The sequence below is a fragment of the Clupea harengus genome, chromosome 18, assembly GCF_900700415.2.
Source record: "Clupea harengus chromosome 18, Ch_v2.0.2, whole genome shotgun sequence".
Classification (NCBI taxonomy): Eukaryota; Metazoa; Chordata; class Actinopteri; order Clupeiformes; family Clupeidae; genus Clupea; species Clupea harengus.
Genome location: NC_045169.1, coordinates 17,571,616 through 17,595,920, shown reverse-complemented (window position 1 = coordinate 17,595,920; position 24,305 = coordinate 17,571,616). Strand labels below are relative to the sequence as shown.

At 40.4% G+C, this 24,305-nt stretch overlaps 1 protein-coding gene across 1 annotated transcript in view; it reads right to left on the bottom strand.

Annotated features, from left to right (window-relative positions):
• LOC116224570 (mucin-2-like) overlaps positions 1–18,853 on the bottom strand; it is a 37,924-nt gene extending 19,071 nt beyond the window's left edge. The window contains exons 1-3 of the mRNA XM_042710386.1: positions 17,937–18,853; positions 12,347–12,928; positions 11,531–12,198 (exon numbers count right to left, since the gene is read on the bottom strand). Of these exons, the coding sequence (XP_042566320.1) occupies positions 11,531–11,699 (169 nt within the window). The 5' untranslated portion in view covers positions 11,700–12,198; positions 12,347–12,928; positions 17,937–18,853. The remainder of the gene's footprint in view (positions 1–11,530; positions 12,199–12,346; positions 12,929–17,936) is intronic.
• Between the last annotated feature and the right edge of the window lie 5,452 nt (positions 18,854–24,305).

Below are 24,305 nucleotides of genomic sequence, written 5' to 3'. Positions count from 1 at the left end.
AGTGTGAGTACAAATAACAAGGATGTTCTGTTTGGATTTCTAGCCATGGGTGGATCTCTAAAAAAACACAAAAAGCATTGTCATCTTGACATCACATTAATGAGGAGGACATTGTACAGCAACATGGTGAAGTTTGATGTACACTGGGAAGGAAAACATAAAGTTCTTTCAAATTCCAGATTCAAATGCTCAGCAGATCACCCCTCATGTCATAAGGAGCCACGCACGCACGCACGCACGCACGCACGCACGCACGCACGCACGCACACACACACACACACACACACACACATAGTGTGGCATCACGATGGGCCAGCTAGCAGAGGGGTGTGGTGTTCCTGTGGAGGTCTGGCTGCCACACCACAAGATGGCTGCCATTTGCAATACATCGCCCAGAATGCAGCGGGACCCAACCAGGTGTAGGTTCTTAAGGCACCTAACTGAAGGAGCATTTAAGACAGGTGGTGCCTGTTGTGTGAGAGAGAGCCATGAGAGAGAACTGCGAGCGAACTGCGAGCACCTGACGTGCGTGTGAAGCGTTTGTTGAAACGCTTGCTGACGCGTTTGTTGAAACGCCTGCTGAAGCGCTTGCTGAAGCGCTTGCTGAAGCGCTTGCTAAGCCGCAACCGAAAGGGGGAAGGACAGCCCCAAGCCGGAAGAGACCTGGACAGACGAACTAAGAACCGACAAGGAAAGTAACCTGAAGTTTTGTATTATTTGCTCAACCCTGAAGGAAGAGTGCCAAGGAACATTTTGGGTTTGAGTCTGACTTTTGTGTTTGTGGGAAGAGATACCCCAGTTGTACCTGTTTGTGTTGAGTTTTCTGAAATTAAAACCGTCTATTAACCTCCCCCGCCGACTGATTCCTCAGTTTACTGCACTGCCCACCCTGCAACCTGTTACAATAGATACATCCACACACCCTAACTACCCCTCATGTCATAAGGAGCCCCCCATCTGGCTGAGAAGAGGAAAACGGCTGTGAAAACACTGCAGCAGCTTAATGTGAGGTACACACTGGCTCACCCGGCAACTTTGCGATTTACTTGGAAGGGGAAAAACCGGAGCTTCACGAGCGCCAAGGAAGCTGAAAAATTCATCTAAATAAACCGCGATGCAGATGGGTGAGCATGAACGATCAGTCTAAAAGCAGAAATATTGTACAATAAAGGGTGACATGGACAATGAGAAATAGACTTTAGATTTAAAAGTGGACATTGGTGGGGGTTTGGGTTTGAACCTGTATCGCCTAAGTGAAAAGCCAGAGAGAGATGGCTGGAGGTGTAATACCCCACGGACCAAAACGTCCGTTATTTTTCTTTCTTGTTCTGTTTTTCTTTTGTATTAGTATGGCTGGATAAAAGCCAGGGGCCCCAGCTAACGTTTTGTGGGGCTTGTTTAAGTTTAGCCTTTTGTATTTTTTTCCTTTCCTTTTACAAAAGTCTTAAAGTTTACACCGCAGTTTACAAGCGGGTTTGCATAGAGTTGCTTTTGGTGATGACAGACAAAACTAGCAGCGAGATGTTGAGATTACATGAAGCACTAATAAGAGACATAGCCAATATTGATTTAAACAGAATTTCACAAGGTAATCTTTCTTTCATACTTAAAATATGACTAGGAATTATGTCACATGCATAAGCTCGAACATCAATGGATGTGGGAATCCTGCAAAAAGAGGGAAGGTACTGACTTATTTGAAGCATAATAAGGCTGATATCACTTTCATAAAAGAAACACACTTTGTAAACGAAGAAGCAGTCAAACTGAAATGGGGTTGGGTCGGACATGTTTTTCATAGCTCTTTTCCTAGCAAACGTAACGAGGTAATTATACTGGTGAACAAAAACTTGAGCTTTATTTTACTTAAGGAGGTTAAAGATGATGAGGGCAGAATGGTATGCGTATAGGTGCTGATAAATGGGACTACGATGACACTGTGCAACATTTACGCACCGAACAAGGGAGACCCACATTTTTTCCATGAAGTAAATAAGACACTGGGTGAAATGGAGGGCCAGATAATACTGGCAGGAGACTTTAATCAAGTTTCAGATCCCCTTTTGGACAGGAGCAAATTTAGTGGCCCAATAATGTCTAAGGACAGAGCTGCAATACATATGATCGGTAAGGATATGGGATTGGTGCACATATGGCGACTGATAAATCACAGTGACAGGAAATCCTATCCTATTCCAGGAACACTATAATAAAAGCAAGTCGTTGATTGTAAAATTAACGCAATGGCTCTCTCAGATCATGCAGCAGTGGAGCTTAGTATTGACATAAATACTGACACTGAGAAAAAAGGTAGATGGAGAATGAATACGTTGTTACTACAGGATTCTTCAGTCTATCGTTGAAGGGCAACATTTTATCTTTTTTTAAGTTAATGCTGGCAGTGCAAGCACAAGAGTGATGGAATGGGAAGCATCCAAAGCGTACATCAGGGGGAAAATGATAGCACATTCGTCTAAAAAGAAAAAAGAGGATATGAGGAGAATAAAGGAATTTGAATCTGAAATAAAAAATCAGGAAATCGAACTATCAAAAAACTTCTCAGATAAATGATATTGAGATACATGTTAAGTTTCAACTACAAGAAATGTATAATAAAAAAGTGGAATATGCCTTATTTAGACTGGGGATACATTTCTATGAAGGGGGAGAGAAGACAGGCAAGTTGCTTGCTAGACAACTAAAACAAAAAAATTCCTATAGTGTAATACCAGCAATCAAGAAAGGTGATAAAATAGTCTCTTCGACAAAGGAAATAAAAGAGGTCTTCCAACAGTTTTACAAAGAACTATATACATCAGACATCAATCCCAAACCAGAAGAACTGACAGAATTGTTCTCTAATACTGGTCTGCCTAGATTGGCACCTGAACAGGTGGAATTATTAGAGAATTCAATAACAGAGAATGAAATCAGGAATGCTGTTTCATGCATAAGATCGAATTTGAACGAGTTCAATGGGAATTTTTATTTGCAGCCTTGTCACATTTTGGATTTGGAACAACTTTTATTAAATGGATAAGGACTATATACAAAAACCATAAGGCAGCGGTTGTAACAAACGGTGTAATCTCACCTCCTTTTAACCTCACCAGAGCTACTCGACAGGGCTGTCCCCTGTCGCCATTACTATTTAATATTGAACTGGAACCGTTGGCTATTGCCATCAGAGCTAATGCAGCTATTAGGGGGTGGAAGGAGGAGGAAGAGAGCACAAATTATTATTATATGCAGACGATATTTTGATGCTGATAAAAGACCCATCAAATTCGATACCACACCTGATGAACACGATACAATCTTACTCCAGATTATCAGGATACAAAATTAACTGGACAAAATCGGAAGCTATGCCTATATCTGGATTATGCAACTCAAGTTTACTGACAAATTTCCGCTTTAAATGGGTATCAAAAATGTATGAACATGGAAGCACCTGGCCAGGGAAACAACCAAGGGCAACTGCCTGATCAAGGAAGAGGAGGAAGAAGAATAGGAGCAAGGGTGGATGTCCCAGGCCAGCGCGGGGGCAACATCACCATGTGTGCTGCCATTTCAGAGAATGGTTTAGTCACCCACATTCCCAGTCTTGGCCCAGAAGCTCCTGGTGTTCTTGGACCGCCTGCACTCCGATCTTATTCCTCTACATGAGAGGGGTTTGGTAGGGCCTCACTTGCCTACATTTGTCATTGTGTGGGACAATGTTAGCTTCCACCGTGGCCCGCTCATCAGGGCGTGGTTCACTGCCCATCCAAGAATGCTGTTGGGGCTCTTATCACCTTACTCCCCATTCCTCAATCCTATTGAGTATTTTTTTTCTGCATGGAGGTGGAGGGTCTATGAGCATCGGGCTCAAAACCAGAGGTCCCTGCTCCAGGCAATGGATGCTGCTTGTGATGATGTCACAGCAGATCAGTGTAGGGGATGGTTGCAGCATGCACGCCGATTTCCCCCCCGTTGCATAGCAAGGGAGAACATCAGATGTGATGTCGATGAAAATCTGTGGCCAGACAGACAGGAGCGCGAGGATGAGCAGGAGAGTCAGGACGACAACTAGTGAAACTCCAGCTTTGCTTTACTTTCTTACTGTACGTGTTGTTAGTGTAAGCTATACATCATTTTAGTTTTGATGTGCTTATTGTATGACAGTATATTGTGCTGTATACATTTTCTGTTACTGTAACCACAATGTATGACAATTACTGTAACAATTTCCATGGCAGTATGAGTGCAATATGTGATGTGAAACCTTGTAGGCTTCTCTTGAATTACAGTAATCTTTTTTCTGTTTGATACACATAGTATTCTGGAAAGAAAACATCTACTGCAGTAACCATTGAGTGTCAAAGGACTGAGCCAAGATTGAAATGTGCACATGAGGGATATTTCTATGGTCCACTGCCATACTGACAAAACATCTAAACATTTTGACCTGCAGTGTTTAAACAATGCCAAAGGGACTTTTCATTTTGGGGGCACTGACTATTTGTATGAGAAAAGGATTTAGTTTTGACTGATGAGTTGTCTGTTTTGGGAGAGAAATTACCTTTTGCAGGTGTGCCATGGTGTTTTGCTCAACCATCTAGGTTATTTTGGCAAATGTATTTAAAGCTTTGAGAATGTCCTTTTTTTTCGAGAGATGAGCCACAGCAATCGAGAAGGAACTTTTCATTTTGGGGGCACTGACTATTTATATGAGAAAATTATTAGGTTTTGAAGCTTGAGTTAACTGTTTTGGGTGAGATATGACCTTTTTGAAGGTGATCTATGTAGTTGTGCTGAACCATATAGTCTATTTTGCCAAACGACTTAGAGCTTTGAGAATGTAATTTCTGTTTCAAGAATTGAGCCAAAGCAATGGAGAAAAACTGTAACAATTTCCATGGCAGTATGAGTGCAATATGTGATGTGAAACCTTGTAGGCTTCTCTTGAATTACAGTAATATTTTTTCTGTTTGATACACAAAGTATTCTGGAAAGAAAACATCTACTGCAGTAACCATTGAGTGTCAAAGGACTGAGCCAAGATTGAAATGTGCACATGAGGGATATTTCTATGGTCCACTGCCATACTGACAAAACATCTAAACATTTTGACCTGCAGTGTTTAAACAATGCCAAAGGGACTTTTCATTTTAGAGGCACTGACTATTTGTATGAGAAAAGGATTTAGTTTTGACTGATGTTGTCTGTTTTGGGAGAGATATGACCTTTTGCAGGTGTGCCATGGTGTTTTGCTCAACCATCTAGGTTATTTTGGCAAATGTATTTAAAGCTTTGAAAATGTCCTTTTTTTTCGAGAGATGAGCCACAGCAATCGGGAAGGAACTTTTCATTTTGGGGGCACTGACTATTTATATCAGAAAATGATTTGGTTTTGAAGCTTGAGTTAACTGTTTTGGGTGAGATATGACTGTTAGGTGAAAATTCACCCTAGTTACCTCAAGACTCCGGAGCTGCATATAAGTATTCAGTGTTTCCCCTACCGTTATATTAGGGGGGCGCCCCGCCCCCCCAACGGCACCCCCCGCCCCCCCTGGAAGGTCAAGTTAATTTTGTTCAATTTTATTTTCTATAAAGCGCCAAATCACAACGGAAGTAATTTAAGGTTACTTTTCCTATAGAACAGGTCTATAGCTTGTTCTTTTATTAAACAAAATAAATAGCCTTATGTTATTTATCTTATTTAGACGACGGCATGTAATTTCTGTCTCTACATGGTCGCCCGTTTACAATTCTCTGCTCTCTGTATCGCGCATGGCAGAGTTCCGCCGCGATGCGCACAAACACACAGACACGTGCGCGCACACACAGGTGAGCACGCTCCCACCAGCGGACAGAATTGGGCTTAAGAACCAGTGCACAGCTACGGACACTTTTAAGCTTTAAAAAACTAATATCCAGGCGTTCATGAATCCGGCAGAGATCTTTTCCTCGGTAGGGTCGACAATGAGGCCCAATGAGAATCAGAAACAGAACGTACGTACAGAATGTCCGCACCGAAAATTCAGAAATAGATCTGGCTTCCATTTTTTATCTTTTTCCGTGAGTTGTGCGTGGCCCTTTTTACATAGAGTCTGCTAATAAATCTATGAAATGTAACGAAAATTATTTATTTTGCTGTGAATAATGAAGGAAGCAATAAATCCAATTATTTGCCAAACCCTCAAGACCTGTTGCCATGGAGATTTAACGTTACTTTCTGTTTGAAGATGTGACGGGTGGAAGGGGTTGCCCTTAGCAGGTGTACAGCCCGTCACCTGATTGTGCCTGGTGCACGTGACGTGACGTTGCACGGTAGCTCACAGTGACCCGCACTTCCTATTTGTTTTAAATGCCATTCACGCGGCAAACGCAGCATGTTTGGTTTGGCTCTGTCGGCGGTGAATATTAAGCACAATACGGATCTGCTTGTTCGTTGGAATATAACGCCAGTAGGATTGTGAAGTGTTGCCTCTAACAGACGAACAGTTTTCACACCTACAACGCATTTGGAACACTGGCGTCTTAACATCGCATGCGGGATTTTATGAGGAACACTGTATATCACTGTTTTTCCCATAGCTAATTTATGATGAGACAAGCACTTGAATTGAGCTACTAGCCTGCATAGTGTTGCTGTAAAACCACCTTCCGTTTACTTGTTTGTTGTCTTGGCGAGTTTTATTTTCTTTCTGTTTTATTCCTTTGGGTCAGTCGTAGCTGGGGCTATCATAGAGGGGAGTCCTTATCCGCTTGCAACTTGTGTGTGCTGTGCAACGCCCGCTACTAGGGGCCGTAGTGGGAAGTGTGTGATTTGTGGTGTAGTGGATAGCCATTGTGACTTGCCGTTGGTGTGGTGTGTAGTGGTCTAGTATCAAGATTGGCTACTTGATACAAACCCTTTAGTTAGTCTTACCTCTAGGGTGGGCTTTAGCCGCGACTGACCTACTCTTACCCTCGCCCTTAAATGTCTGCCCTGAACAGGGCTGTACTTCTTTCCTTTTATGATTTGGATTATCAGTGAATACCATACCGTCATTATCAATTATAGGCATTTGTCTAGTCTCATTTACACTGTCTGCCTTGTGTACATAAACCATCACTTACTTATTAAAGATATATTTATTGTGGTACACAGTCTCCTCCACTCATTTCATTCCTTTGGAAGTAAGAACCGGAACACAGGGGAATAGTGACCTTGGTGAGGTTACAAAGACAAGGTAGCAGCTAGTGTTGAAGAATGGATGACTTGAAATTGGACGACTTTAAATTAATATATGAAATTGAACATCAACACCTATACGGATAAAATAAATAAACAAGGATAGCAAAACAGATTGATAAGCAATGAGAATGGCAGAAACACAGGCAGGACGTCAGATGACGAGACAGATCATAGTGACACAGGCTGTTTTTTTTTATTTTTTTCGTCATATGAAGGCTGAAACATTCATAACATCTTATTCAGTCGTACTGGTCCTTTTGTAATGCCAACATGTGCACTTCGTTGTGGATAAGTAAAGCCTATTTTGCTACATTTTTGTAGTCCTGGTAATCTTTTCTTTGGCATATTGGTGAGGTTATTAAGAGGACCATTTCTCAATCGTTTTGTTCTTGATGAATTAATGTTTGTTTAATAATCAATTCTTTTTCAACAAATAACTCAATTATAATTACAAAGAGGACAATTCATAACTTTTTATCGCAACTTTCACTTGTTTCGCCAATTTCATTGCAACAAAAACCTAAAAATAAAAACTTTCATCGCAACTTTTTGGAAAAGCTCCTGCGAAATCAGGAATTTTAGGCCGCAAATATCTTAAAAAATGTTCTTCCAGAAGCCCAGAAAGATACACCACTGCAGCGACAAAAGCTGCACACTTTGTGGATAATTGTCATAAAAAGACATGTTCCGATGTTTAGTTGTTATATTGACTGCTGTCATTAAAAGAAACACATGAACACCATGATTCCTTTAAGCGTTTGTGTCGGTGGCCACGCCGCGCCGCGTGCACCGTGCCGCAGCCCCCCCCCCCAAAGCTGTAAACCTAGGGGAAACACTGAGTATATTTATTAGACAAACACAATTGCAATCAGGCTCACTCCCAGCACAAGGCTGAAAGTGAAGCAATGATAAACACATCGCACAAGGTTTATATAGACAGAAGTTTAGCGTTCAGCAGAGATAACCACGTGGTGGATTTCTGACGTCCGAGGCAAGGATGGAAGTTTTGCAAGGTCGGAAGAAGCACAGTTCGACCCTTCTTATCACTTCTGGTCTAAACATGCTCTTGTACATATGCAGACTAAGTGGCACCTAATATTCTAAGTTACACACACACACAGAATAGCCATTTCATAAGCACATGATTCATACATTCTTAAGTAATTAACAGTGTTTGCAAATTATCTCCATCAATGACCTTTTGAAGGTGATCTATGTAGTTGTGCTGAACCATATAGGCTATTTTGCCAAATGACTTAGAGCTTTGAGAATGTAATTTCTGTTTCAAGAATTGAGCCAAAGCAATGGAAAAAAACTGTAATGAAAGCCTGTTCAGCAAAATTTTTCTAAAAGAAAAAAAACCCATTTGGTCTAAAAACATGTAATGTTTACATATTTATATATTTTGCAGTATGTTGCACTGTGTGCATTGCAGAAAGTTAGCTGGTAAGAAAATGACCATCCTTGGAAGAAAAGCTATGTACTCTTAAGGGTTATAAGCCTGTCCTCTTATGCAATGTATAGAACAAAACGGTAGCCTCAATCCTAAGACATTCATAGACTGGGTAAGCGACTAGGTAACAATTGACTCTTTAACAGTTCACTTGAACATTTGATTATGAGCGTTAGACGTGTTGTGGCAGATAATATATCTTTATCATGACAATTTAGGTCAAAGGTTGCCACGGCGACATCTCAATAACATAATATTAAGGTGATGATACCTACGGCAACTTTTTGATACATTTTGCCGGGCATTGCTGAGCGATGTTGTTCAGGCACGTTCCCACTGATATTGGGCAACAAATGAGAGAACTGGAGGACTTAAATGGTCAGTGGGCAACTTGTCACGATCATCCAATTAGAACACTCGGAACTGGTCAGCGATGCTCATAAAGTGTCCAAAGTATCACCACCAGCTTATTAGGCGATATTATTACACACAATTTTTTTCGAGCAAAATCAAAAAAAAATTCAGGGCTTACCTTCAAAGAAATCATCTAAATTTAGAAACAATGTTAATTTTCCATTTTTTTCCCATGACAGGGAAGATACACACATCAGCACTAAATGCCTAACTCTGTGACAAATGCACAAATCCAACCAACACTGGGCACAGACACTGAACATCCAACCAACACTGGGCACAGACACTGAACATCCAACCAACACTGGGCACAGACACTGAACATCCAATCAACACTGGGCACAGACACTGAACATCCAGAGGCAGATTGCTAAAAGAAAGCAGGACATGGATAATGAGCCTGAAAAAGTGTTTGCACAGATAAACACACAACACTGATACAGCCCACAACCGACAATTCGATATAGGCTTACAATCCACAAAGCTTATATCCTAGACCAGAGGTCTTCAACCGGGGGTCCGCGACCCCCAGGGGGTCCGTGGAGGTACTGCAGGGGGTCCGCCAAATTATTTCATCTGAAGCATTTTTTCCCTCTTCCAAAAATTAAAAACGTCCAATAGGGCTACATAAACATAACGTAAAAATTGCTTTCTATTCCTTAAAAATAATACATAGGCTACCCATTAGTCTTCACGCGATCATTTGATCACCATGGCAACATATGCACTTTTAGCTACATTTAGCTATCTGGTGCCAAAACACGTTACCTGCTTTAATCGTTTTGTAATTTCTCGGAACAAAAGCTCCACGTCAGACACCACTGATGGCGGTTCAGATGACCTACATTCAGAGGATGCCAACACCCCTTCCACGAACAGCCAAAAGCCAAACGGGAGAACACACATAAATATTCAGAGAATTATCTGAAGTTTGCCTTCACCTACAAAGAGACCGATGGTGACGAATTACCAGTGTAACCACTACGTGGTTTGCCCTCCCGTGCTATCAAACGAAACTATGAAACCATCAAAGCTGCAACGACACTTAAAGACAACCCATGCTCACTTGAAATAATTTTTAATTACCTGTTTAAAATCTTTTTTTTTGGGGCCAGCAGACATTGATGAGACAATCAGCCAAAGTGTGCGAGCTAACTTTAAAAGCCTCTTATCAAGTTGCATTACGTGTCGCTCACACCAAACAGCCATACATAATTGTGGAAAGTTTAATATTGCCAGCAGCTATATGTGCAAAACAATGTTTGGGAAGGATGAGTACGTAAAAAAACTGAAAAGCATCCCAATGCTATTGATGAATTGGCAGCTGATGTGAGGGCACTACTAGTCGCAAAACTCCCAAAGGCAGATTATTTTGCACTATAATTAGTTGAATCCACCGATGTGTCAAACGACGCTCAGCTTTTAGCTTTTTTGTGATTTGTCGACCAAAATGAGATGCAGGAGGAATATCTATTCTGTAAGCAGCTCTGGACGTAAAACAAGTTCAGAGATTTTCAAAGTGATAGAACTATTTTTTCCGTGAACATGACATACCCTGGCCAAAATGTGTCGCGATGTGCACAGGCGGTGCAAGAGCCATGTATGACGCACTGCATGCTTCATAGGGAGAATCTTGTTGCCAAAGAAATGAGTGATGAATTCTCAAACGTCAGATCTCTCACTAGGTATGAGATATTTCATCCATACTTAAGCTTCTCAAGCTACTCAATTCTTTGTCCCTCCCTAATTGAATACAGAGTGATGGCTAACTGTAAGGGAGAAAAAATGTCAATAATAAACAGAATAAATTTAAACGAGTTGTGTGTCACAGATGATTTGAAATTATGTTCAAACAAGTGTAGGGGAGTGTGAGTGTGTGTGTGTGTGTGTGTGTGTGTGTGTGTGTGTGTGTGTGTGTGTGTGACTGACACTTAGTTCCAAATAAAATATATGAATATCAGGCCCAAATTTGGGGCGGCGGGGGTGGGGGTCCCTGCTCAGTGTCTCTCTCAGCCAAGGGGTCCTTGGGCTGAAAAAGGTTGAAGACCCCTGTCCTAGACAGAATATATATCCTGGTCATAACATATATCCTGGACAGAACAAATATATCCTGGACAAAACATATATCCTGGACAGAACAAATATATCCTGGACAAAACATATATCCTGGACAGAACATATATCCTGGCCAGAACATAGTCCAGGAGATAGTGTCAGTACCCCAGCATTGTTAAGAGTCATGTTAAACATCCAAAAAGCTTTCTTTTTATTTCAGTGATTTATTTACAATGTCAGTGTTTTCTTATCCCAGTGATAAACCGGTTAGATAAAATATCAACATCTGCCTTGGTAGACTTTCATTTTTTTCAGAATGTGTCTAGATGGTATCCAGTCTTTAAATGGTTTAACTGACACACATAATTAAATGCCAATCATACCTGTCAGGTGATACATGCCAACAGTGGTCTGCTCTGCAAGTGCAGAAAGAGGGTTTATAGTCTCAGACGCAGACAATCCTGCGAAAAACACAAATGTATATTTCACAACTTGTACAACAACAGTATCAACAAAAAACAGTGGTATTTTCCGTATTGCTTCTTTCCCCATGACTGATACTTCACTGGGCTATTAATGATGCAAACCCTCAGCGGTCTGCTTTAAGTAATATGAAGACTTCATAAGTTTAAAGCACTTGGCAACCCCTTTTGTCCATAGCAACTTTCAAAACATTTGACAAAAAAGTATAAATATAGATTGATTTGAATCCAGGCTTGTTCAAACACACACGCACGCACACATACACACGCACACACACACACACAGACACACACACAGACACACACACGCACGCAGGGACGTGCACAGGAGGGGGCTAAGGTTGCTCGGGCAGGTTCCTCTTTTTAGGCAGTCTTCAGGTCCATGTGAAGAGATTTCGTTACTGGAGGAGTTCCCCCTTCTGGAAGTGTCCGAGGGTCTGACGGATTACCAGCAGGGGAACCCTGCCCACTGTCTGTCTGGGAGAGTGGGGTGCTCTCTGGCTCATTGTGTAACATTTGACCTTTGTTGAATGAATGCTGAGAGATACTCAAAGACAGTGTTAAAAGGCCTGAAAGAGAGAAATAGAGACAAAAAAGCTTATGAGACAAAGCATGGCAGTAATGAGGGCAGGAGCGTGTGCGTAATTTCTCTCTTTTTTCTATCCAGCAGGAGGAACAGTAACATCAACTTGTTTCAAAATAAATGAAAAAACGCACGTGTAGCACAAAACGTAGGTCTGTGTAAAAGGGAAAATATCCGTAACCACATAGGAAAGCCTCTGACCTAGAAAGAGTAGGTGGGAGAGGATGTTTTCCAGTTTACGAAAGTCTGCCATCTGAATGAAAAAAGGCATCAGTTAGCATGAATTAGTGAAGACAGAAAATAACCAGCCAGACCAAAGCAGAGTTTGTGCATCATTCCAGTTTCCAATTTTAAGAGGCAATTAAAATGTACCATGTTAACATTTGAATTTACTCACTTGCTTTAACCGTCTCAAACACAACATGCAACATTGCACGCATCATTGTAATACAAACTCATTGCAAACATACTGTATTATACCAAAACTAGTTGCCTATAAAACCATACCTCAAAAAGTGTCAAATTGTTGCCTAGTGTTCCTTTAATATATGCCTGTGGGTGTATAGGCATAATGAAACATTGTAAGCAATTAATCCTGAATAACTCACCTTTTTAAACTGCGCTAGGAATAGGGAAGAATAGCCTACCCGAATAGGGAAGAATGGCCTACTCGAATAGGGAAGAATGGCCTACTCGAATAGAGAGGAATGGGTGGCCTGATGGAAAATGGAGAGAACAGTTCTAAGGCTTTGCTCTGATTCCCTTCCAGCCCTTTTAGCTCCGTCTCTTATCAGAGAGATGTGGTGAACAAACCAGCAAATGCACACACACACACCTGTCACTGGGTCCCCATATCCAGATGAAGTGGGGTTTACTTCACAGTGGTGTGCATGTCCATATAACCATTTAGCAGATGCTTTCATCCACAGTGCGCACTACACTCACTGTACAGTACAGGTATACATTTTCATCAGTATACGTGTTCCCTGGGTATTAAACCCATGATCTTGGTTTTGTTAGCACCTAGCTCGCTCAGTTTAGCTCTGCCAGAGTCACAGGAGCATCCATACATCTGAACATACAGCCATTAGGTCATCTGAAGCAAGAGACATAGACGTTACGTTAAGGGAGGAGACAGATAAAAGGAAAGTAAATGGGGGTAAAAAGGGGGAATCCGTAACGCTAAACATGGTGCATTTGTAACTGGAAGTCTTACCCCATATTACAAAGACCCAGTCACATTTGACTGGCTACAACAATGTCTATAGTTGTAGCCAATTCATTTATGCATTTTTTTTTTTTAATTAGGGTTCGAGTTAGTTGTTAAAAGTAGTGTTTAGTAGTAGATCCTAGTTTGATCCTCTCTGTTTTCTGATTACAAAAAATAAGTTACACTATGTTCTCATGTGTGATGGGTGACGGAGAAGTGCACTGTTTTTCAAGGGGTAATTCCTTGTCATGTCACTGTGCACAGCAGATCATGGCTTTCAACGTGGGTGTGTGTGTGTGTGGCTGGTTGGCGCCAATATTGTTACATAATTCATGAAATAATGAGATGCAGAACTGAATTTTTTTTTTTATTTCCCAGGTTTGTCTTGGCTGACTGCTTTTCTTACATTATCCAACGTAAGTGTATAAATTACAAAAAGCAGCTTCAAATATGTGCATAATGATGTTTTATTTATCGTCATTAAACATCCGCTCCTAGCTTGTTTCAGAGCCTTGTGTGACGTACGGTGTGACAGAGAAGTGCACTGTTTTTCCAGGTAAATCCTTGTCATGTCACTGTGCACAGCAGATCATGGCTTTCAACACCTTCGTCATTGCTGCACCTCTGTGCTTTCTTGTGGCAAAAATGTGCATGGGTGTGTGTGGCAATGAGATACAGAACTGAAAATATTAGTTTTTCATTTCCCAGGTTTGTCCTTGTATGGCTTTTCTTTCATTATCCAACTTAAGTGTATACATTACAAAACGCAGCTTCAAATATGTGCAAAATGGTGTTTATATGTGTATAAAGGAGTGTATATGTGTCTAATGGTGTTTATATGTGTTAAATGGTGTTTGTATGTGTATAATGGTGTTTGTATGTGTATAATGATGTTTGTATGTATCTTATGGTGTTTATATGTGTATTAAGGATGTTGAACCCTTTTTGGTGAACCCAACTGAAGGAAAATCACATCTTTCTTGTCAAGGTCAACATTAGGGACAGGTTGTTGCTTCCAACCCATTTGTCAGTGTCCAATGTGTGTATATTCACATTAACCTTTTATTGAATCTCTCATTATACATAGGACCTTTAAACATGCACTTAAGACATACCTCTTTGATCTTGCTTATCACTCACTGTAACATTTATCTGTTTACTTGTCTCAGGGAAATCTGTCTCTCTACAAGCGTTCGTAACCCCCCCCCCATTTTTCTTTCTGTGAGGCGCATTGTGTAACCTCCTGGTATGAAATGCGCCGTACAAATAAAGTTTGATTGATCGATGGATTGATAAGACAGTGTGTCATGTTTTGCCTGCATTCTTTGCCTCTATTGTTCATCTCAAAGTTCAAACAAACAGTGTGACCCACATGAATGTGCCTGAGATTTGCATACTCTTGCTCTTGAGAATCTTCCCACAGTGACTTGTGCGCCAAAGCACCCTTTGTGGACCTGACAATTAACCTTCGTACAAGCAGATGAAACATAATACACAGTATGCCTGGCATGCATCTCAGTAGGTGTTCGTAATCTAATGCTAACATGGCAAACCACATAGCCCTGAGGAAATGAATAGAAATATCCCAGGTACGAAACACAATTTAGCAGATTGATAGCACAGCAAGAGAGTATGTTCAAGACTAAGTATCGGGAAATCTGGGGGGGGGGTCGGTGGTTGGAGAGGGTTTATACTTATAGTTGATACTGCTGGGTTAAACTGTTAAGTGTTGAGGGCTGCAGTCCTGTAAGAACTTTACTTGAACTTTAAGGTGGTTTGGCTCTTGGCCCTCGAACCGATGGCATATGTATAGATCGGCAAACATTTGTCAAGAATACCTTCACTAGTGCCCCTAGCGAGACTAAAATTAAGACCACTCCTTCCTCTGGCTGTTTAAAAATCAATTAAATCCTAAATGTTGGGCCATGTTCTTCATCATACACACCTGAAAAGAGTCAAATTTTAGCATAATCTATCTGTATCACAAAGTCCAGTCCAAAAGCATAATTCCCTAGCATTTATGGTAGGTCAAAATTCACTCAAGTTATATCAGGACTCCAGAGTTGTAGATCAGTATATTTATTCAGCAACAATTCTCGGGCTCACTCACAGCACAAAGATGAAAGTGAAGCCATTTCACAAACATCGCACAGGATTTATATATTTAAGATTTATCTAACTCTGACGTCATATATGTTTCAAATGTCAGCAAGAATAGCCACACTTGACTAAAAGTCCTTTTATGTCATCCCAACTCCACTTTCTGTAATCTAAGGATGTCAGTTTTACAAAGGGTCGAACAAGCACAATTCGACCCTCCTTATCACCGCTGAGCAAAACATACTGATGGCATTGGTTACAGACGCATTTGTAAACTTCTGAATGTTCCAGTGAGCACTCCTGGGGCCATAATCCAGAAGTGGAAAGAACATTTCACCATAAACTGGCCACGACCAGGTGCTCCTCGCAAGATTTCTGACAGAGGAGTGAAAAGAATTATCAGAATAGTTTTCCAAAAGCCAAGGACCACTTGTGGAGAGCTTCAGAAAGACCTAGAATTTGCAGGTACAGTTGTTACAAAGAGAACAATAAGTAATGCACTCAACCGCCATGGCCTGTATGCATGCTCACCACATAAGACTCCATTGCTGAAGAAAAAGCATGTTGAAGCTTGTTTAAAGTTTGCAGCACAACATTTGGACAAGTCTGTGAAATACTGGGAGAATATAGTCTGGTCAGATGAGAGCAAAATTGAACTCTTTGGATGCCATAATGCACACCATGTTTGGAGGACAAATGGCACTGCACATCACCCCAACAGTGAAGTTTGGAGGTGGGAACATCATGGTGTGGGGCTGCTTTTCAGCATACGGTACTGGCAAACTTCACATAATTGAAGGAAGGATGAATGCTAAAATTTACCGAGACATCCTTCATAAAAATCTGCTGCCATCTACCAGGATGATGAAGATGAAACCAGGGTGGACATTTCAGCAAGACAATGAACAGCCAAGGGAACTCTCAATTGGTTTCAGAGAAAGAAAATAAAGGTGCTAGAATGGCCCAGCCAATCACCTGACTTTTGGATACAATTGAAAATCTATGGAAAGAACTGAAGATCAGAGTTCATAGAAGAGGCCCACGGAACCTTCAAGATTTGAAAACTGTTTGTGTGGAAGAATGGGTCAAAATCACACCTGAGCAAAGCATACCACTAGTTTCTCCATACAGGAGGCGTCTTGAAGCTGTCATTACCAACAAACGCTTTTGTACAAAGTATTAAATAAATATCAGTAAGCGTGTTCAATACTTTTTCCCTGTGTCATTTCACATAACTTAATTTCTGAACGTATTTGTTTTGGTTTATTTGTATGTATGGATTACCTGGGTTGTAACATACATCTGGTGAAAATGTCATGTCAATGTCATGAAATATATTTACTGAGAAAAATGGTGACGTGTTCAATACTTATTATACCTGCTGTAATTTAGGACAGCGTGTCATGTTTTGCCTGCATTCTTTGCCTCTATTGTTCATCTCAAAGCTCAAACAAACAGTGTGACCCACATGAATGTGGCTGAGGTTTGCATACTCTTCCTCTTGAGAATCTTCCAACAGAAAGATGGAGCTTCTCAGTGACTTGCGCGCCAAAGCACCCATTGTGGACCTGCCAATCAACCTTTGTACAAGCAGATGAAACATAATACAAAAAGCCACCACAGTATGCCTGGCATGCCTCTCAATAGGTGTTAGTAATCTAATGTAAATATGGCAAACCACAATGCCCTAAGGAAATTAATAGAAATATCCCAGGTACGAAACACAAACATTTGTCAAGAATACCTTCACTAGTGCCCCTAGCGAGACTAAAATTAAGACCACTCCTTCCTCTGGCTGTTTAAAATTCAATACAATCCGTAACGTTGGGCCATGTTCTTCATCATACACACCTGAACAGAGTCACATTTTAGCATAATCTATCTGTATCGTCAAGTCCAGTACAAAAGCATAATTCCCTTGCATTTATGTTAGGTCAAAATTCACTCAAGTTATCTCAGGACTCCAGAGTTGTAGATCAGTATATTTATTCAGCAACAACTGTCGGGCTCACTCACAGCACAAAGATGAAAGTGAAGCCATTTCACAAACATCGCACAGGATTTATATATTTAAGATTTATCTAACTGACGTCATAAATGTTTCAAATGTCAGCAAGAATAGCCACGCTCGACTAAAAGTCCTTTTGTGTCATCCCAACTCCGCTTTCTCTAATGCAAGAATGTCAGTTTTACACACGGTCGAACAAGCACAATTCGACCCTTCTTATCACCTCTGAGCTCACCCAAACATATGCAGACTAAGTGGTGTCAGCACCTAATAATCTAGGTTACACACACACACAGAAATACAGAAATAAGCACATGATTCATACAAGGTAATTGTTAATACAAGGCACTTAAGTCATGTTTTGAAATTAATTCTATCAATATGGATAGAGAAAAAAGCAACATACCATGACACTGATAACAACCTGGTAAATATGGTTTCAACAATATAATCCATATACAGTCACAGGTCTCTGGAACATAAGCACCTTTGACAAGATTACACTGTATTATTAGCCATTGCTCCTGCGCCTTCTCACCAGGAAACGGCCTTCTTAGCAATGGGAGAAATCGAGTGACATAAATTCCTGAGGTAATACTATTTCAAATTTTATAAACAGTAAATCATCAGGCTGAACATGTATAATCCCTAATGGTTCAAACTGTGTTGGCAAACATGTATTGGTTGGAGGAGCAGCGCTGAGCCTCAACTAGAGAGGTTGCGGAACCTGTGTTGCGTGACAGCTCAGTCCTGCACCGGACTCACACTCGCAACCTTGGACATTGGAGGCAGGTGTGCTAGCGAGGTGCACATAGAAATAGAAAAGCCTTTATTGTCATTGTATTTGCATACAACGAAATTTAGAGTGAGACGCCATGTGTAACAGACTTTATTTAATAGACAGAACGCATTATGTGATGTACCAAATGCCTTTATCAACAATAAACAAATGCATTTATCTAGGGTGGACAGATTTGAGTTTGTGAAAAAGAGGACACTTCGTAGCGGGGGAGGGGGCAGAGTAGTGTGTAGCAGTTTTAACATTTTTCACATGCAGATGACCCCGCCCCCTGGAAGTTGTGACATTGTTCACATCCATGTCATGTGCTGTTCTAAACAATGCAACTAGCGAGGCGGCAAGGTGCTCAGTGTTGCCAGATTGGGAATGGCAAAGTATCAAACCAAAGGCTCAAGATTATCGTATTTGGAGGATAAGTATCGTACATCAGGCAACACTGAGAAAGCAGTCGACCAATGACAGTTCTCTAGTCTAGTCAGAGCTCGCGCAAGAAGGTGGAACGTGAGGGAGATACCCTTTCCAAAACTTGTAAGGGCGTAATAACTAGTTTGTGAAAGACCCAGAGAAACACAAATATCCGACGAGGCAAAATCCCGGACGAGTTTGGAATCTCTGCCGGATGCATTTTTTAGGTCTCGAAAAGAGGGCATGTGTAACGGGAGTGCGGCAGTGTAGACCGACTACGCCACCCAGTTTACAGAGATGGGACTAGTTTACTTTTCACTGTTTAGGTTATTTGTTTAGTGGGAGCAACACCAGATTCATCAAGACTTCAGTTTCTGATACAAAAATATAGTATTTATTACAAGCTTGCTCTAAAATATAAAATACACCCAAAGTTATCTAAGTCCATGTGAATCAGGCTGCCGAAGGAAGCACAGTCCACAATGTCCAAGAGTCCGCAGTATCCAAAAGTCCGCAAGCAAAGTCCGTCAGCATCCACCACCGCACCGTAGCTGCTTTTTTTGGTCTGCAAAGCACGCACACAGAGAGAGAGAGAATCGCCAGAATCTCCACAAGTGGCAATGCACACTCACAGCAAACAGAAAGTAAATAACCGACACACTAAAAAGTAATAATGTCAACCAAAAGTAAATCAACCCAAAGACAATAGCCAATAACGGCTCTACGTTGTATAGTGCTAAAACGTAACTCACTCAGTTTATTAGCAGACAAAGGCACACACTATTGAACCGGGAGCAGACGAATCTAGTTCCCAGTCAGTGTTCAATGACGCTTCTCTCAGTCAACGGACAACTCAGATCAGATTTTTCCTGGCAACCCACGAACGCAGAAGCGGCGGATCCCACACAGCCTCCACTCCAACGCAGTAGGGAAACAGCCAACTTCGGATCTCGAACAACAGACGTCCGGGTAACCCGCAAACGCCAAAAAACTAACAAATGCTCTATATCACACTATAGCCATCCTTGCGTGATGTCCAGCATGCACAGACAGTGCTCATTTTTAAAAGGATCTCAAGCAGAGACATAATTATCAGCACCTGTACCATGCCATCAGATGTTCGTGAGGCGCACCAGTCAAGGGGGCGGTGCCCAACAAAACAAAGCAACATCATAACACACTTACAGTCACTCAACACCCACATATGACACATGTACGGGTAAAAGAGGACGTCTGGTCACCCACACCGTAATGCCATTTGTCCACGAAAAGCACAAATGCGTTAGCATTGTGTCCACGGAACATTGAGGAGAGCACATTCTGTCGTGGAAAAAAGGCTGAATGGACATCTTAGTTTGAGGACAAAATTAACTAATTTATTGTGGGCAAAAGTAATTCTGTCCACGTAATAGATCCGACAAGGCCATCGAATGTTAATTTTGCCCACCTAACAGTTCTGCTATATTACGGAAGGCAGTCTATAATGTGCAGGAAAGGTCTTTGGTCTGATACATTCCGTGAGTCTGCAAGTTACAGAAGGAATAGTTAAAAATTAGTAGACTACTAGAAAAACACGATATCAGACACAATAATCACATTTGGAGTCCAATTGGATTCTGGGGAATTTTTATGGCATCACTGAAGTGCATGTCTGCCAAGTGCAGTTATACTGTTGCGGGGCTTCAAATGGCCATTTCACAGAAGTCTTCACTAATTTGCTAGAGGTATGAAATCTTAGTTCAGGATGCTTAGTAGCTGTAGGGCACCTACTTGAGAACACTGGGAGAAATAGGTTCCTTACAAGCAACCCCACGTAGACAGAAGCACATTAGTTTAACCTACAATAAGGGTACCAGGTCTCATTTTGGCATTTGTTTTTGCTCTTACACACTGACCAACATGTGGAGCCAACGTGTATAAATACTCCAACCAATGATATTTCTGCTTGCAAATTATTTCATACAGAGAGACACAAGCACAGTGCCAATATAAAGTAATGTTAAATACATATATTCATATTGAGTAAAACTATATATATTTTCAATACATATGTAAGAAATAAGAAAGTACATGTGTTTAACAGTGATGGATATCAGTTGACATGACTGCTAAGACAGGGATTTTCCCCAGAGGCAGTCTGTTTGGTCTTTGGCACCACCTGCTGTCCTTGACTCTGCCTTGCAGAGTGTGACAGAGTGACAGTACTCTGTTGCAAAGTCCTGCTGCTTTGACAGCCAGTAGGTTTAGTCGTTGAATCTGATGTCTGAGTCAAACTGCGCTTTTTCTGTTGTTAGTTTTGTTATAGGGACATTTGTCAAATCTGAAACGAAACATTTACTTGCAAAGAAACATGCAAGCGAAGAAAATCTTGTCCTAATCTCCAAAACTCTTAATTCAAAATGATAAACTGATAAATGAGGGAGTTTTTCCGTTCATCCTTACAACCACAAGATGTCACAATTGTGTGCTGTACAGATTCCAACGCATAACACGTAGTAATTACAGTGCATGAAATGCCCTGTATTGTTATTCCTAGGCTTCTTATTACAGTGCATGAAATGCCCTGTATTGTTATTCCTAGGCTTCTTATTACAGTGCATGAAATGCCCTGTATTGTTATTCCTAGGCTTCTTATACTTCTTATTACAGTGCATGAAATGCCCTGTATTGTTATTCCTAGGCTTCTTATTACAGTGCATGAAATGCCCTGTATTGTTATTCCTAGGCTTCTTATTAGTGCATGAAATGCCCTGTATTGTTATTCCTAGGCTTCTCATTCTTCATCTTCTTCTTATTATTCTCTTTACCGACTTCTGCGCTTAATTCAGCTTGAACCGCTTAACCTAGAAACTTCGTTCAAACTTTGCTGCATAGGTCTTGTAAAGGACACTTATGCTATGTATTTTTCATTTTTCTAAACTTTATACTTTTTAAAATATTAAATAACAACTAATACAATTTCTCCCATTGACTTACATTGGGCCATTATGACATCATAATAGGGTCTTTAAACTGGCTTGCACCTGTGCTTCACTGACACCTGCGCCAAGGTTCCAAGGCTCCTCTTCTCTCTGTCCCTCTCCATTCAACTGTATAACTAGGAATATTATTCTTTCCTTCTTCCACTCTTCTTCTTTCCTTCTTCCACTCTTCTTTCCTTCTTCCACTCTCCTTTCCTTTCTTCTTTCCTTCTTCCACTCTTCTTTCCTTCTTCTACTCTTCTTTTCTTTCTTCACTCTTCTTTCCTTTCTTCTTTCCTTCTTTCTTTTCTTCTTCCACTCTTCTTTCCTTTCTTCACTCTTCTTTCCTTTCTTCTTTCCTTCTTTCACTCTTCTTTCTTTTCTTCTTTTCTTTCTTTACTCTTCTTTCCTTTATTCTTTCCTTCTTCCACTCTTCTTTCCTTCTTCCACTCTTCTTTCCTTTCTTCACTCTTCTTTCCTTTCTTCTTTCCTTCTTCCACTCTTCTTTCCTTCTTCCACTCTTCTTTCCTTCTTTTACTCTTCTTTCCTTTCTTCTTTCCTTCTTTCTTTTCTTCTTTCACTCTTCTTTCCTTTCTTCTTTCACTCTTCTTTCCTTTCTTCACTCTTCTTTCCTTTATTCTTTCCTTCTTCCACTCTTCTTTCCTTCTTCCACTCTTCTTTCCTTTCTTCACTCTTCTTTCCTTTCTTCTTTCCTTCTTCCACTCTTCTTTCCTTCTTCCACTCTTCTTTCCTTTCTTCACTCTTCTTTCCTTTCTTCTTTCCTTCTTTCAATCTTCTTTTTTTTCTTCTTCCTTTCTTAACTTTTGCATTTCATGCACTGGTATTTCCTTCAGGAAATGCATTTTCTAGTTCTTATTATTACAGTGCATGAAATGCCCTGTATTGTTATTCCTTCGTTTCTTATTACAGTGCATGAAATGCCCTGTATTGTTATTCCTTCGTTTCTTATTCTTCATCTTATTACAGTGCATGAAATGCCCTGTATTGTTATTCCTTCGTTTCTTATTACAGTGCATGAAATGCCCTGTATTGTTATTCCTAGGCTTCTTATTACAGTGCATGAAATGCCCTGTATTGTTATTCCTAGGCTTCTTATTACAGTGCATGAAATGCCCTGTATTGTTATTCCTAGACTTCTTATTCTTCTTCTTCTTCTTCTTCTTATTACAGTGCATGAAATGCCCTGTATTGTTATTCCTAGGCTTCTTATTCTTCTTCTTCTTCTTATTATTATTCTCTTTACCGAACTTCTGCGCTTAATTCAGCTCGAACCGCTTAACTTAAAAACTTCGTTCAAACTTTGGCGCGTAGGTCTTGTAAAGGACACTTATGCTATGTATTTTTCATTTTTCTAAACTTTATACTTTTTAAAATATTAAATAAAAACTAATACAATTTCTCCCATTGACTTACATTGGGCCATTATGACATCATAATAGGGTCTTTAAACTGGCTTGCACCTGTGCTTCACTGACACCTGCGCCAAGGTTCCAAGGCTCCTCTTCTCTCTGTCCCTCTCCATTCAACTGTATAACTAGGAATATTATTCTTTACTTCTTCCACTCTTCTTCTTTCATTCTTCCACTCTTCTTTCCTTCTTCCACTCTCCTTTCCTTTCTTCTTTCCTTCTTCCACTCTTCTTTCCTTCTTCTACTCTTCTTTTCTTCTTCACTCTTCTTTCCTTCTTCCACTCTTCTTTCCTTCTTCTACTCTTCTTTTCTTTCTTCACTCTTCTTTCCTTCTTCTTTCTTTCTTCTTTCCTTTCTTCACTCTTCTTCCTTTCTTCTTTCCTTCTTCCACTCTCTTTCCTTCTTCTACTCTTCTTTTCTTTCTTCACTCTTCTTTCCTTCTTCCACTCTTCTTTCCTTCTTCTACTCTTCTTTTCTTTCTTCACTCTTCTTCCACTCTTCTTTCCTTCTTCCACTCTTCTTTCCTTTCTTCTTTCCTTCTTCCACTCTTCTTTCCTTCTTTCTCTCTTCTTTCTTTTCTTCTTTCCTTCTTCCACTCTTCTTCCACTCTTCTTTCCTTCTTTCACTCTTTCTTTTCTTCTTTCCTTCTTCCACTCTTTTTTCCTTCTTTCACTCTTCTTTCCTTCTTTCACTTTTCTTTTTTTTTCTTCTTTCCTTCTTCCACTCTTCTTTTCTTTCTTCACTCTTCTTTCTTTTCTTCTTTCCTTCTTCTTTACTTCTTCCACTCTCCTTTCCTTTCTTCTTTCCTTCTTATACTTTTCTTTTTTTTCCTCTTTCCTTCTTCTTTCCTTTCTTCACTCTTCTTTCTTTTCTTCTTTCCTTCTTCTTTCCTTCTTCGACTCTTCTTTCCTTTCTTCTTTCCTTTCTTTACTCTTCTTTCCTTTCTTATTTCCTTCTTTCACTCTTCTTTCTTTTCTTCTTCCTTTCTTAACTTTTGCATTTCATGCACTGGTATTTCCTTCAGGAAATGCATTTTCTAGTTATTCTCTTTACCGAACTTCTGCGCTTAATTCAGCTCGAACCGCTTAACTTAGAAACTTTGTTCAAACTTTGCTGCGTAGGTCTTGTAAAGGACACTTATGCTATGTATTTTTCATTTTTCTAAACTTTATACTTTTTAA